Here is a 14,827-nt window from a genome sequence, read left to right on the forward strand (position 1 = left end):
AGATGAAGTGACTGCACCGTCATTTGTCAGCAAGCTCACGCACAGCCCGGCAGTGACAAACCCAAGTGCATCTGAATTCTCACTTTTAATTCATCAATCGTACGACCGAGGCATTCATGAATCGCCCTGCCTTGACATACAGTACCAAAGGAGGCATCTCAGAGTCACATTCACTGACATGGCCAGCATGCAAACATCCTTACATACTTGGAGAATGCCTTTTAAAACCATCCTTGTAGCTTTCTTTTGAAAGTCCTCTTACAAGAGTGGAGTTGCCATCATTTCTCAAAAAAGGTCACAATTTTTCCACGGATGCACATTGTCAATCATTTGTACTTAAATGTAATGCTCTCTTTTCTACTCTCACTCGAGAGGCATCTTCGGACCTTTTTTTAAACACCTTTTTCATTCATTTGTGATGTGGCTTTTATTGTATAGCAGAAGGCTATTGCATAGAGATAGTTTATTTTGGAGCTGCTTGTATTGGCCAATGTGTGGTTACAACTTGCGTCTGTTTTTTGTTTTTTGTTTTTACCCCATTAGTAAATGGATCGCTTCTAGGATTTGCTTTGCCTCTTTTGTGTTTGTGTGTGTAAATATACCCTAGTGATTAAATGAATATACCCTGGTGAACAAATCCATTTGAGTTTGAAACCGCTGACATAAAAAGAGTATACGTTATCTGCACCGTCCTCGCACGGGTATATTTCTTAATGAAAATACCAACATTCACCGGTAGAAATGGTATTTTCTTACACAACTCGACTTCTTCAGGTTGTCATCTTCCCCAGCAACTTGTTCAGTGAGTCCTCCTTGCGAAAGGACACTCACACCTTTTTTCTTGTGAAGCTCGAAAGGTCCAAGTCCCCAAAGTGTTTGAGTTGGCGGAGGGAGTTCAGTCTGTCAGATCAGATGGGCACCATCCTGGGAGGGGCCCAGGGATCTCAAGGAGGAGGCTGAGGCACAACATGGACAACATTTGAGGCGCACACTTGGCTAAACTTACATTATTAATGTACATTCCACCTGATTCATTCTCGTTGACTCCCTTCCTGTCCTACTTTGTGGTCGGGGCCAACAGTCAGGGTAAGATTCCACATTCCAGCAAATATGCAGTACCCGGGCCAACTGTAAATAATAGGAGCCAAGCATGGCGGCGACACCTGACTCATACAAATGAATCAAGCTGTTGCCGTATGTGAGAGAGGAATGCAAACAACATGAAAAGATTGCTAACTTGAGTGAATTATTCAAATATTGTACTAATCCCTCAGGCTTGCCAGTGGAGTCATGAGAATTCCACTAGATGGAAAATAAACAGACTCGGGGCTAGTGTATTTGTGCGTGTTTGTTTGCAAGCGTGCGCAAGGCCGTGTTATATACACATGCATCTCAGCACCCATATGCTTGCTGTTTCTGCACTGCGGGCAAGTGTCTAGTTCTTTTTACAAAGCAAGTTTTCTGGAGACATTCATTTGTATCCAAAGAACAAGTACAAGTTGTTGCTAACAGCACAGAAAAACATATTTGTTCACATTGAAAGGAGTGTGGCCATCTGGTGACAGACTTGGACCATTGCTGTTTCAATCATTCTGTGCCATTTGCCTTGGCTCCCTCTGCTCTTCTCACATTCAGTCAACCATCTTGTCTTATTCCACTGTATTAATTAATATAAAGAAGACACGTCTGCTTTGTTCAGTTGTCAGTTACAACTTCCATTTATCCAGCAATAGAAAATCAAACTCTCAAAATTATGTGACATTGCAACGGTCACTTCACTGGGCTGAGCTCCCATCCACTTCCATGGCTCTGTGGTTATCTTGTTCTGGTCAGGTTGGTGGGATTAGGGGATGATTACTGTGCATGTGTGTTGACAGGACTATAGGAACTGAGTGATGACCCTTTGCGCCCATGTTCCCCTCAAGGACATGCAAACCACAGGTTTTCAATGAGCTCTGACGATGACAGTCAGCAGCCTTTGTCATTATGAGGAGCAAAAGCCTCAACCAGACCCTACTTCCACCTGTAAAGAATGGCGGGATTCTTTTTTTCCTTTCCCTCTTGACAACATGTCCAAATTGAGGCGTGCCACTGGGCTATTAGATTACTGTCCTTCCTCAGAAGCCGGCCTGACCTCAAACCTGCGGTGCTGCGTGATTGAAAATCAGTTGCACAGCCTTTCACTCTTGCGCCAACAATCTCCTCCTAGGGATTTTACATGAAAAACTGTGGATAATCACATTCCTGTCTTAGACTGTGGAAGGAATAAGCACAGGTCCGGTTTTGGTTTTAAATAAAAAAATTTTAAAGAGAAATAAACTTTTCTTGTCACGGTATTGAGTGACCACATTTCTTCAAATAGTGGCCTCTTAGACATCGTGTCTCAATTAATTGCTGGCCCCTCTCCCTAAAAAGAGGCTTCCTTTTCTCGCTCGAGGAAAAATACAGATGTCAGACAAATACAAACACTGACAATCGTTGTCCTAGTTGCCTCTGTAATCACGCCGCAGTATTATGTGCAACCGAGCTGCTTTGGTTCTTGCAGTTTCTGCATTATTCTCATGAACGCAGTAGACATTTTATTTCATTTTATGTTAAAGTTTTGGTTGTAATATATATTATCTTAATCAGCAGCACTTGACTAAATACCCTCATGCACTTTATAAGGAATTACTGTTATCGATTGATTGAAATTCATATTAAATATTTAGGAGAAAAGTTGCAAGAACAAGCATAGCTTGTCTTTCAGATGGGATGGTCATGTGCATGCAACAAACCCACAGAGCAATGCAAATCCTAAAAAATGCACTCTTTAAATAATGACTTGAAAAGGCAGGGTTGGGGCAAATGCATATTTTATGTTAACATTTTATTTATTTTGGTTTGTCTTCTTCTTCTTTTCCTTTCGATTTGTCCCTTTAGGGGTCGCGACAGTGCGTCATCCTTTTTCCATGGAAGCCTATCTCCTGCATCCTCCTCTCGAACACCAACTGCCATCATGTCTTCCCTCACGACATCCATCAACCTTCTCTTTGGTCTTCCTCTAGCTCTCTTGCCTGGCAGCTCCATCCTCATCATCCTTTTACCAATATGCTCACTATTTCCCCTCTGCACGTGTCCAAACCATCGAAGTCTGCTCTCTCTAAATTTGTCTTCAAAACATCGAACCTTGGCTTTCCCAATGATGTGCTCATTTCTAATTTTATCCAACCTGGTCACTCTGAGAGCGAACCTCAACATCTTCATTTCCTCCAGCTCTGCTTCCTGTTGTCTATTCAGTGCCACTGTCTCTATTCCGTACATCATGGCTGGCCTCACCACTGTTTTATAAACTTTGCCCTTCACCCTAGATGAGACTCTTCTGACACATAACATACCTGACACCTTCCTCCACCCGTTCCAACATGCTTGGACCCGTTTCTTCACTTCCTGACCACACTCACCATTGCTCTGGATGGTTGACCCCAAGTATTTAAAGTCCTCCACCCTTGCTATCTCTGTCGCCTCACTCTTCCCCCTCCACCCCTCTCATTCATGCACATATATTCTGTCTTACTTCGGCTAATCTTCATTCCTCTGCTTTCCAGTGCATGCCTCCATCATTCTAACTGTTCCTCCACCTGCTCCCTGCTTTCACTGTAGATCACAATGTCATCTGCAAACATCATGGTCCACGGGGATTCCAGTCTAAGCTCATCTGTCAGCCTATCCATCAACACTGCAAACAGGAAGGGGCTCAGGGCTGGTCCCTGATGCAGTCCCACCTCCACCTTAAATTCGTCTGTCACACCTACAGCACACCTTACCACTGTTCTGCTGCCCACGTACATGTCCTGTATTATTCTAACATACTTCTCTGCCACTCCAGACTTCCGCATTCACTACCACAGTTCCTCTCTGGGTACTCTGTCATAGGCTCTTAAAAATTGGCACCAGCGCACTTTTCCTCCATTCCTCAGGCATCGAGAATCACACGCTAGAATTCTATTGAACAAGCTGGTCAAAAAGACCACACATACACAAATTATGGACACACACAGGCGAGCTTGTAGCGTTGTCACGCAAAGGGCCTAGTTCACACACGCACTTGTGACTGGGCTTCTACCCACTTTTCAGTCATGGGCTGCCACCAAATCCAAATAACATCATCAGTCAGAGTAGTTATCCTATAGGCTGTTATTTTTATCCCACCCTTTGTAGCACTAATGCTTCATAAACAAAAGCCTCTGACCTGCACTAGGTCAGACTCGTACTTTGGGGTTCATGTCCCCTGTACTCTTTATTGCTAGGATTAATGAGCGCTATCGTTTCCTTGCCCTCGGGTCAGCCAGGAAGAGAGTTGTTGCTGTCATAGAAGTGTGTTAGTGTGTGTGTCATTTTAGTAATTTCACCCGGTACTCTCCACTGATACATTCGGGGCAGGGAAGAGCAAGACACTGGTGTTGCTCCCCCCACGAGAGCTCATTACGGCTCTTTTTCCTATTAGCCCTGTGGTAACCTTCCCCGGGCCGGGTGCCGTGTCACTCGATATCACTCCTTGCCACCAGCCCCCACCTTTGTTGAAAATGGCTACACCCTATGCTTGTGTTAAAGCTGTACTGTATCCTACAGCAGTATACTCTCAAAACTATGTTCATACTATAGGCCTATTATATATTTGGATGTACTGTATGCTGTAATGTACTTTTATGAATGAAATGACATGAAATGCTAGTAATCTGTTCCAGCTCCCCCCCCAAAAACATTTCTCACCTGTTTTTAATAAGAAAAATAGTACTGTACAGTAATGACACATTTAAATAGAATGTAAAGCATTAAACAGTTGTGCATCATGATTTCATGCTTTGATTCAGTGGGCATTGTGTGTCTGGTGTGACTGTCTTGGCGAACTGGGGGCAATTTAATACACACAGGCATAGACATACCTCATACTACATACAGACATACTACAAATAGATTTGATGAGGAAACGCAGAAGACCTCCTCAACATGCAGTAATATTAGTAATTTGTCCACAGAGGACAAAAAAATATATACGTCTCTTAGTATTGTTATACTGTATCTGTCTGCAGGTGTTGCTACCATTTGTTCTAATTTAAGTTATTTAAAGGTTTGTAACTACCGCAGTATCAATGCGAGTTTTGTTAGCCTGTCTATGGTGTAAGCTAGCCAACTTTCGTCAGGCAAAGTTTTTTTTTCTGTACATCAAATAGATTGGAAGCGCAGATTTCACACGGATGTGCTGTACAGAGTTAAACCACTCACTCAGCGTTAAGGGTTTGCTTGGTTGCATCTTATTTCCATGTACTAAATAAACAAAAAAAGAGAAACGGAAAAAGATATTCAGGTTCCCTGTACATCTGCTTGGATTTAAGCATTTGCAAGTAGATTTGCATGTCTTGGTGCTTTCCCAACAGGTTTACATTTTAGAGCCTGTAGATTTGCACAAGATGGCAACAGAGTTTTCTTCTCACTGTTGGAGGTCTTATGCAAATATACCCATTAATTTTACATGAGTGCTACGTTGTATGTTGTAAAAAAATATACAAACGTTTTATACATACAGTGTATATATATATATTGTATTTAATTTGTTGAACATACTTTCCAATCAGTCATCTTTTTGTATTATTCAGAAGTCAAATACATTACATTGCAATACATTTACACCTCACCCTGTTTTCTTTTTCATGAATATGTGTTTACAGTGGATGGCGGTTGGAGCGAATGGAGCAAGTGGTCACCATGCGGGGCTGACTGTGCGATGTGGAGGAGCAGGGAGTGCACCCAGCCATCACCTGGGACCGGAGGCAAGGACTGCCAGGGGCTCGATCTTCAGTCTCTTAACTGCACCAGCGAACAGTGCCCACAGAGTGAGTGTACAACCACCCACATACTGCAAACTGCACTGTAGTTGTGCCACTTGGAGAGTTTCAGGGAAATTATGCAATGGAACAGAATTAGTAGGCTCCAGAAGTTTGTGAGCATGCCAAGGCTACTAAGTGCTGAATTAACTTAAATTTAATACACTTTGGCCAGAAAATATGTACAACTCCAGTGCCCCTTATGAGTTTTCAAGGCCAAAGCATTGGCTCAAATAAAACCAGGGTAGAAAAACAGCATAGGCTAAAAGCCCACTCTTCTTAGTATATGCTCATAATTACCTAAAACATGAATGAAAATATGTTCACATGAGGCGGCACGGTAGATGACTGGTTAGAGCGTCTGCCTCACAGTTCTGAGGACAAGGGTTCAATCCCCGGCCCTGCCTGTGTGGAATTTGCATGTTCTCCCCGTGCCTGCTAACATGCATGCTAGGTTAATTGACAACTCTAAATTGCCCATAGGTGTGAATGTGAGTGCGAATGGTTGTTTGTTTATGTGTGCCCTGCGATTGGCTGGCAACCAGTTCAGGGTGTACCCCGCCTCCTGCCCGTTGATAGCTGGGATAGGCTCCAGCACGCCCGCGACCCTAGTGAGGACAAGCGGCTCAGAAAATGGATGGATGGATGTTCACATGAAAGTCAAGTCACTAAACATGCAGTCATTTGCTTCTTTAGGTACACTCATAGTTTAATGTGATACAATGAAGTATCTAAATCTAATTCCACCTTTACAAAAGATAATTCTTTGTTGAAGATTGTCGTACAGGCTTTCAAGTACACCCAAATGCATCATAATGTGAGGTGCTGCTAATATTTTAAGTACTCCATTTCCCCACAAGAGTAGAATGTTTGGAAATACCTTTGTGACAGCACCTCGTCCAATAACCTTGGTAATGAACTTGAAGCCTTTCAAACTGTGCCAACCAACGAACAGAAAGCTCCGTTAAAATATAATTCATGACAGTGGTGCAGGCCCAGTGAGTGCTTTTTCACTCGATTTGTACTTTTTAATTAACACTGCAGCATGTGGCTTTATTGAAACACCGTGTATGTGATGAACATGACATGAAAGAATCCCATCTACCTCCTGATGTGTACTGTACATTCATGATAAAAAGGAGTCAGCTGAGAGATATCTCAATGCACCTGGCACATTGCTTTAAGAGCGTGACTGCTAACAGTAGTAATTAACACTGGTGCAATGCTCTCTGCTGCAGTAATATATGTTCACTCACACTGATGTTGTGATGCCTTCTGACCAAATAAAAGAGCAGAAAACGAAATCATCTCTCTTGATTCAAACAAACATATGTGCTGTATGCACCATTGTGTTCTGTCCATGCCTGTGTGTAATACCTGTTTGTGCTTTGCATAAAACAATGTCTCACTATGACAAAATTTTGTTACAGCCAGCATCTTGAATATTCATGTCCTTTAGGAAGATGTTTTAGAACTAAACAAATGATCAGTAAACTACTGTAATTGCAAAGGGTTAAAAAAATAAATAAAAATTACTGAGACGGATGTTCTTTCATTGAATTAAATTGCTTGTGGGACGTTAAAGGTGACATTTTTTCACAATTTGAAACAGTTCCCAGGTGTCTTAAAACCATGTGTGATACAGTCCTGTCTCATGCAAGTGAGCCACCCCACCCAATAATCAGTGGCGGATTTTGGCATCTGCGACACATGTGGCCGCACAGCGCATCATTGCTGGGGGGCCAGCAAGATGCCCTCCCCATAAAAAACTCTTTGCTAAGACCCACTACAGTGGTGCTTTGAGATATGAGTTTATTTCATTCCATGACTATGCTTGTAATTCAAACACTCATATTTCAAAACATCTTTTCCCATTGAAATGAGTGGAAATCCATTCCAGCCTCCCAAAAAAAAACAAAAAAAAACATTTTTGTAATGTGTTTGTTTTTGATGAGAAAAATAGCACTCCATCCATCCATCCATCCATTTTCTACCGCTTATCCGAGGTCGGGTCGCGGGGGCAGAAGCTTTAGCAGGGACGCCGACTTCCCTCTCCCCAGGCACTTCATCCAGCTCTTCCGGGGGGATCCCGAGGCGTTCCCAGGCCAGCCGAAGGACGTAGTCTCTCCAGCGTGTCCTGGGTCATCCCCGGGGTCTCCTCCCGGTGGGACATGCCCGGAACACCTCACCAGGGAGGCGTCCGGGAGGCATCCGAATCAGATGCCCCAGCCACTTCCTCTGGCTGCTCTCGATGTGGAGGAGCAGCGACTCTACTCTGAGATCCTCCCGGATGACCGAGGTTCTCACCCTAGAAATAGCACTCTAATATCTAATATTGTACTTTACATTTTTTGCTTCAATTAGATGGGCATTGTGCTGCTCGTTCTAGTGTACATGCCTTGGACTCCTGGCAGCAGTATAATACAGATATGCGGAAATACAGTATATGGAGACGGTCACAAGTTACTCCTCTGTAAGCCACAGTAATATTAGTAAGTAGTTAGTAAGAAAGTATATGTGTGTAAGTATTGTTATATTATCTGTCCACGTGTTGCCCCACTGTTTGTTTTTAAATTGCTTACAAGGTTATAACACCGCGACAACAATATTATTTGTTAGCCTGCCTGTGGTGTTTTGGTTTATTTGTTAGCATTAAGCTAAACTGATTTACAAAAGGTAAACCTAGATTGTTTTAAATACACAGTGTATAATTGTTTTTTTTACATTTAGTTGGGGCGGCACGGTGGACGACTGGTTAGAGCGGGTACTCCGGTTTCCTCCCACATCCCAAAAAAATGCATGAATTGGAGACTCAAAATTGCCCGTAGGTGTGAATGTGAGTGTGAATGCTTGTTTGTTTGTATGTGCCCTGCGATTGGCTGGCAACCAGTTCAGGGTGTACCCCGCCTCCTGTCCGATAATAGCTGGGATAGGCTCCAGCACGCCCGCGACCCTAGTGAGGAGAAGCGGCTCAGAAAATGGAAGGATGGATGGATGTTTAGTTTGACAGTAAACTTCAACTGAGAGTGGCAATAAACAAGCTGAAGCCCCTTTTTTTTAAGAATTGTTCACTATCTACTGAACAGCTGCTTGTTGCAAACTGAGTTGAGCTGAGTTCATTGCCACCATGCAGCACTTGTATCTCAAGTTTTTGCTTGCAAGTAAAAGCAAATAATCCGCTGAAAGATTGCTCATATCTGGAAAAACCTGTAAGTCGGGTCAGTCATATCTCAATGCACCACTGTATTTGTATAAAGGCAATTAAAAAGTAAATTTTCCATATGATACGGTAAGACTGCTTTGAAATACTTTATAGATTTTTACACATAGAGCTGTCATTACCTATGATATCTTACGCTCCTTTTACGGGTTTTTTAACCCATTTGGTGTCTCATGCAACATCTCCCTGACAAAGTATAGTGTCGTGAGATATACTTTATTAATCCTGTGAGAGAAATTAAAGAAATTGCTTTCAATATCACAGTTCTGACTTGCCATAATTTACAATGCACATTTTGTCCATTCATTTCATTTAATATATTTTCCAACATAAAACTGCCTTGAAGACTGTTTCCCATCCACTCACTAGTCTCAAGATGCAGAGAGAAATGGTTATAAATCATCTTTGTTGTTGCTTGGTAAACACTGTCTTTTAATGGAGATTTAATTGACATGGGCAAGTGAATTAGTAAACTGAATTAATGTATCTAATGCTGATTGGCACAATTGGCTGGGCCGATACATGGAAGGCATGTGGGCAGGGGGCCGCGCACATGTGGCCGTGCACTGCATATGCATAAGCCTCCTGTGTGTGTCTTTCCGCATGCATGTGCATGTCTCAAACATCGCCAAGTCTGGCGCAGAGAACCAGGAAGCATCACTCAGCCCATCATCAAAGGTCAGCTGCTCTTCCCCAGAGAGGCGTGTACACAAAGATAGCCAGTCATTGTTCATAACACACACACATCCAGAGTGACTGTATTTGCACACACCTCTCAAGAAGGCCAATCTGCTCTCACCATATGTGTTCCAATAGACGATGGCAGTGTGAAGTTTGATAATAGGCAAATTAGCAAGATGGTTTTGGCTATTCAGCAACTCCCATACTTCAACCGTGTTTGTGCGCTATTAGCTGAGCTGGAAAACTTCCCCCTGAAACAAAAGGCACCCTTCTCATTTAGTGTAATCCAACAATACAAATACAGACTGCAACTGTGTTGTACTGCAACAAAGGATGTCCTTTGTCAGAGGACCTTCCACACAGCTCTAATCTCCCTCATTAAGATAGAAAAGGCATACCGTAGTTTCTCGTGTATTATGCGCTTTTTTTCCCCAAAAAAATTTGTCAAAAGTTGAGACCGTGCGTTATACATAGGTAAAAGGAATATTTTAAAAATTATTTCACATTGTATAAGCATACCAGTACCTCCGGTTTGTGAAAAAGGTGTACAGTAGAACCTCGATTTAACAGACCCCGATATAACGGATATCTTGATAAAACGGACCGTTGGGACCGAACAATATGTCCACAAATAGTTTCATTTGTAACTTAAATTGCTGTTCACAAAGTCTGTTAGTTCCAGAATTAGCCGCTGTTGTTTACTGGCACTGTGGCGCAATGCAGGCAGAGAATGGAACTGACGTATTTCAGGGTCACAGATATACAATATGACTAGATCTAACTCCATAAGACGTTCCTCCCGTGCCTATGTGGGGGTCACGTTAAGGTTTCGAAGATTTTCTACCTTTTTTATATTTCTTTACAATAACTTTGTACTGTAGTGGGTGTTTTAGGCCACGAAAAAAAACACAAAACAATTTTGTACTGTGTAGTATTATGGCCGCATATGGCCACAAAAAAAAAAAAAAAGTGCTTCAATGTAACGGACAATCAGCTATAACGGACGACCCCCCACCCCCGTCCCTATTAGTCCATTATATCGAAGCTCCACTGTACTCTATTTCCAATATGTTACATAATGTCAATTGTTACAAATTTATATATGATACAGTACAAAAAAAGAGCTGGATTTTTGTTTGCAAAACTGAATGAAATACGGATAATACTTTGTTTTGAGCATAGAAATAGCAGCCTATCAATGATGCGCATTATACATAGGTAGAAGGGTTTTCCTGAATTTGTGGGGTGCACATTATACTTGAGTATATTATACACAAGAAATTACAGAATGCTCAATGAGGGTATTCTTTTGCGTGTTATGGGAGAATAAATGTGCTGCAATTACTTTTGTGTGGCATCTCTCAAAAACAAACAGACCTTATGCTTTTTATAAGCAATGCACACTCTGCAAATGATAAAGATGTTGGCACATTGCCAAAATGGCAGACAGGTGGAAAAGGGTACAGAAAGGATAGTGGGGGAAATGCAGGAGATTAGGATGTCATAAATAAAAAATTCCAGCTGCATGATTGTGATGACGGTAATAAACTTGATTTGCTGCAGGATCCTGTTTTGGTTGATAAGATCAAACTCATCATCTCCCTTTGCTTTGAGGGTTAATTTGGTGGAACAACATCTAATGTTTTTGTCATGATTTTGTTTGTCACTGCGGGGTTAGAGGTGGTATGAAAAATGGCTGACCATTTGTTCAGGCCCATATTTCACCAGGGCTTTGCTGAGGGATAGGATGACTGTATTGTGACGACAGTAATGGTCACGTTCACTTTTTACTAGCCACATATCCCTGACCTGGAGAACTCCAGTGTGATTCATCTTCAGCCGGGTGACTCGGAATGGCCATGGGATGAAATATATTCCCAGGGCTCATGATAAACACCCTAGGAAGAGGCACAGGGGGCTGCAAAATGTTTTTATTTATCATAGCAAGAGCAGGCCTAACAGGTGTGAATGCCAATGCCAGAAGAACTTCGGATTTGGTGCCCACTGACGAGATGAATTATGAGCCTATATCAAAAAGGAATCCCTAAGCAGTCAGTCTCAGCTTCTGATCTTAAAGTACAATGATTGGCCTGAGGTCTTTTGACACTCCTCACAGATGGGCATCCATCATAAAGCGAGGTCACGCACATTGAATCAAAAGTTCTATAGTATCAATTAGATGAAGTAGCAATGAATGATGGAGTGACATTAAATGTGTAAAAGAGAGATTGGGGGTGCATGTTTGGATGAACATGAAGCCCATCCAATTATATAGCCTGATTAACTGTCAATTAAAGTGTGATAAATGCCCTCTTTCTTATTGACTGGCATCAGCCAAATCAATGTGCGGGGCCGGGAGGAGCTGAGTGCTGATGCTGGTCTGGATTGTAAGTGAGCATCGGGATCGTTTGGCTGTGACACCTGGCGGGCAGATAAAAGTTCACTCGCTGATTCTCCGATAAGGGCCCTAGAATACTGACGGAATGTGAAAGGCGGACCAGGGACCCTTAGCTGATTGACAGACTGTTTGGCTTTGAGAATAGTACATGCGGGAGATACTGGATCTTTGCATCGGACGTTTGCTTGGTGCCTTTGGTTTGCCCTTAAAAAGTAAACAAACAGCCAAGCAGCCAGTCCAAGGCTATGTTTATCCAATTAGTAGTTAGCTGACAAGCCTTGTATTGTGTCTGCTCGTCTCTCAGTAGACTGGAGCATCACAAGTACAAATACCACAGCATTGCCTTTTTCCCGGCTTTGACTCACCCTGACTATTGACTTTTGAGGATTTGATGAGAGGTGTAGCCTCTTCTCTCTTTTTGGACACAACACTGTAGGAGGTGAGAGGTTTAGCTAGCTTTGTTTTGGTTAAAGAACATTGCTTATTCCCTGAGGGAGTAAGGAGGTGGTGTGTAATACTGCTGTGCCCACAGATAAGGTAAGGCAACAGCATAAGATAACATTAGTATCCACGTTTGTTTTTGTCATTCAAAGCTTCGTATCCTCAAATGTTAGCCTTATCACTACAAAACGTAAATCGGCGTATATTCTTTGTCTATGTTTTGAAATGTGTAACATTTCAGATTGTCTGGACAAGGACATGTTTATGTATGTATGTAATAATGCTTCAATATCAACATTTAACAATGTCTCTATCAATCTGTTCTTCGAATGATGAATGGATACTAATGAAACATTTATCTTCCCTCAGTTTGTCATGATTAATGTAGATTAGATCATGTAATCTGATTATGCACACCTCATGATGCTATTACACTTTTACTTTACAATCAGCACAATTCATACATTTAATTGATCCATTAGAATCAGTTCAGCAAAAATGGAATATACGCAAAAACATATTCGTCATCCGAGTTGTCTGTACTTGGTTAACTTGAACAAAATAACGATGATTGTCATCCTCAAGGTCATGAAAGTACGTTTTGAAGGGCAGTTCTGTCTGTGAATGGAAATGCTCATTATAAACATGCCATTATAAAACATGTTTTATTTTTTTGCTACACACTTTAAACGGGGCATGCAGGAGAACACGAAAAATCTTATTATGTAACAAATGTGCGATATATACTGTGCAGTAGTTAGATTTTTATGAACCTGATTGTTACAAGTCCCCTAATGTATAGATTTTCAATTCTCAGATTAACTAACACCAATTAAAATGTGTCAAATGTGTCCTTTCAGCATGCAGCTTTTAGTTCCTGAGAAGCAGTAGGCATTCAGAGTAGTGGAAAAACCCCACTGTGTCTTTAAAATGTGTCATAATATGTAATGATGATCTTGTTCATTCTTACACCAATTCTTTCAGATCTTTGGGCAAGTAAATCACATCATGTTAGTCACTGTTGAATGCTGTCTTGTTTCGTTGCCCTTTTATTATTTTATTTTTGCTATCTCTGGTGTGAATTGTAATCCTTTTTCTGTCCTTGTCCTTCTGTCGTCAACTCATCACAGATCCACTAGCCGTGCTTTAACCTTTGCCGATGTTCTCCATTCTTGAAAGGATTCGGCCGCGCTTGAATGTGTCCCCCTTTTGACTGTGTTCACTTGACAGTATTACGCCCCCGTGGATACCTGGGACAATGCCCTCCACAAAGGCCTCAGGAACATCTTCCACCCCCGCCATGAAAGTCCTCCAGCTGTCGAAAGACAGCCATAGCAAATCCTATTCTCCTGCAGGACGCGCACACAAATGTATGAATGTTTGTCTGGGCGCAGTTGTCATCTCCATACTGTATGCAGTTACCATGCTTTTGAGAGACACGTATATTCTATAAGAGACTTTTGAATATCATGGGCAAATCCACTTTCTCTCTTTCGGGGTGTTGTTGTGTTCTGAGAGAAAAAGACAAAGAAGTAAGAGAACATTCATGAATATTTATCCAGGGCAGGAATGAGGGGAAGAAGAAAGGGAGAACCTGTATTCTTTTGAATTGTCTACAAATTTAAATAAAAGTCAAGCCATTTATATCAGGACGATTGCGTAATATTTGCAAATGCATTCTCTTAACTCTGTGTGAAACCTTCAGGGATGTCAAGCAGCGTTAAAGCGCCCAATGTCATAACTGATTTTATTCGATTAAACGAATTGAGACCTTTACACAGCAGGTAATAAAACGCGTTGCAGGAAACCATGGGTATTTCCATGCTCCACCTGAGTGAGGCTTTATTTGTTTGTAAATAATTCCAGGGCTTTTCTTTTCTTTGTCTTTTTTCTTCTTACAGCCGTGAGCAGAGCGGAGGACGTGGCGCTGTACGTGGGCATGGTGGCTGTGGCTCTGTGTCTGACCCTGCTGCTCATCATCGTAGTTCTGGTCTACCGGCGCAAGAAGGGAGGTCTGGATGCCGATGTAGCAGACTCCTCCATTCTCACTACTGGCTTCCAGCCGATGGGCATCAAGCCCAGCAAGCCAGGTGTGTGGGCGCCACGGCCACGCAGGGCCCTCACCCACAGCAGTAGGACACTGTTCTTTGTTTTACTGTCCTCTGTGCGTTCATCGGTCTGTCTACCCGCTGTGACAGTGCCGCACTCATCGATATGTATCCT

General features: G+C 42.2%; 1 protein-coding gene across 6 annotated transcripts in view; it reads left to right on the forward strand.

Moving 5' to 3' along the window:
* unc5a (unc-5 netrin receptor A) overlaps positions 1 to 14,827 on the forward strand; it is a 205,753-nt gene that overhangs the window by 147,985 nt on the left and 42,941 nt on the right. For 4 of the 6 annotated variants that reach the window (XM_061787189.1, XM_061787190.1, XM_061787193.1 and 1 more), the window contains 2 exons: positions 5,709 to 5,873; positions 14,506 to 14,736. In XM_061787189.1, the coding sequence (XP_061643173.1) occupies positions 5,709 to 5,873; positions 14,506 to 14,736 (396 nt within the window). The remainder of the gene's footprint in view (positions 1 to 5,708; positions 5,874 to 14,505; positions 14,737 to 14,827) is intronic. The other 2 variants (XM_061787191.1, XM_061787194.1) reach the window with 1 other exon arrangement.

The sequence above is a fragment of the Phyllopteryx taeniolatus genome, chromosome 10 (assembly GCF_024500385.1).
Source record: "Phyllopteryx taeniolatus isolate TA_2022b chromosome 10, UOR_Ptae_1.2, whole genome shotgun sequence".
Lineage (NCBI taxonomy): Eukaryota > Metazoa > Chordata > Actinopteri > Syngnathiformes > Syngnathidae > Phyllopteryx > Phyllopteryx taeniolatus.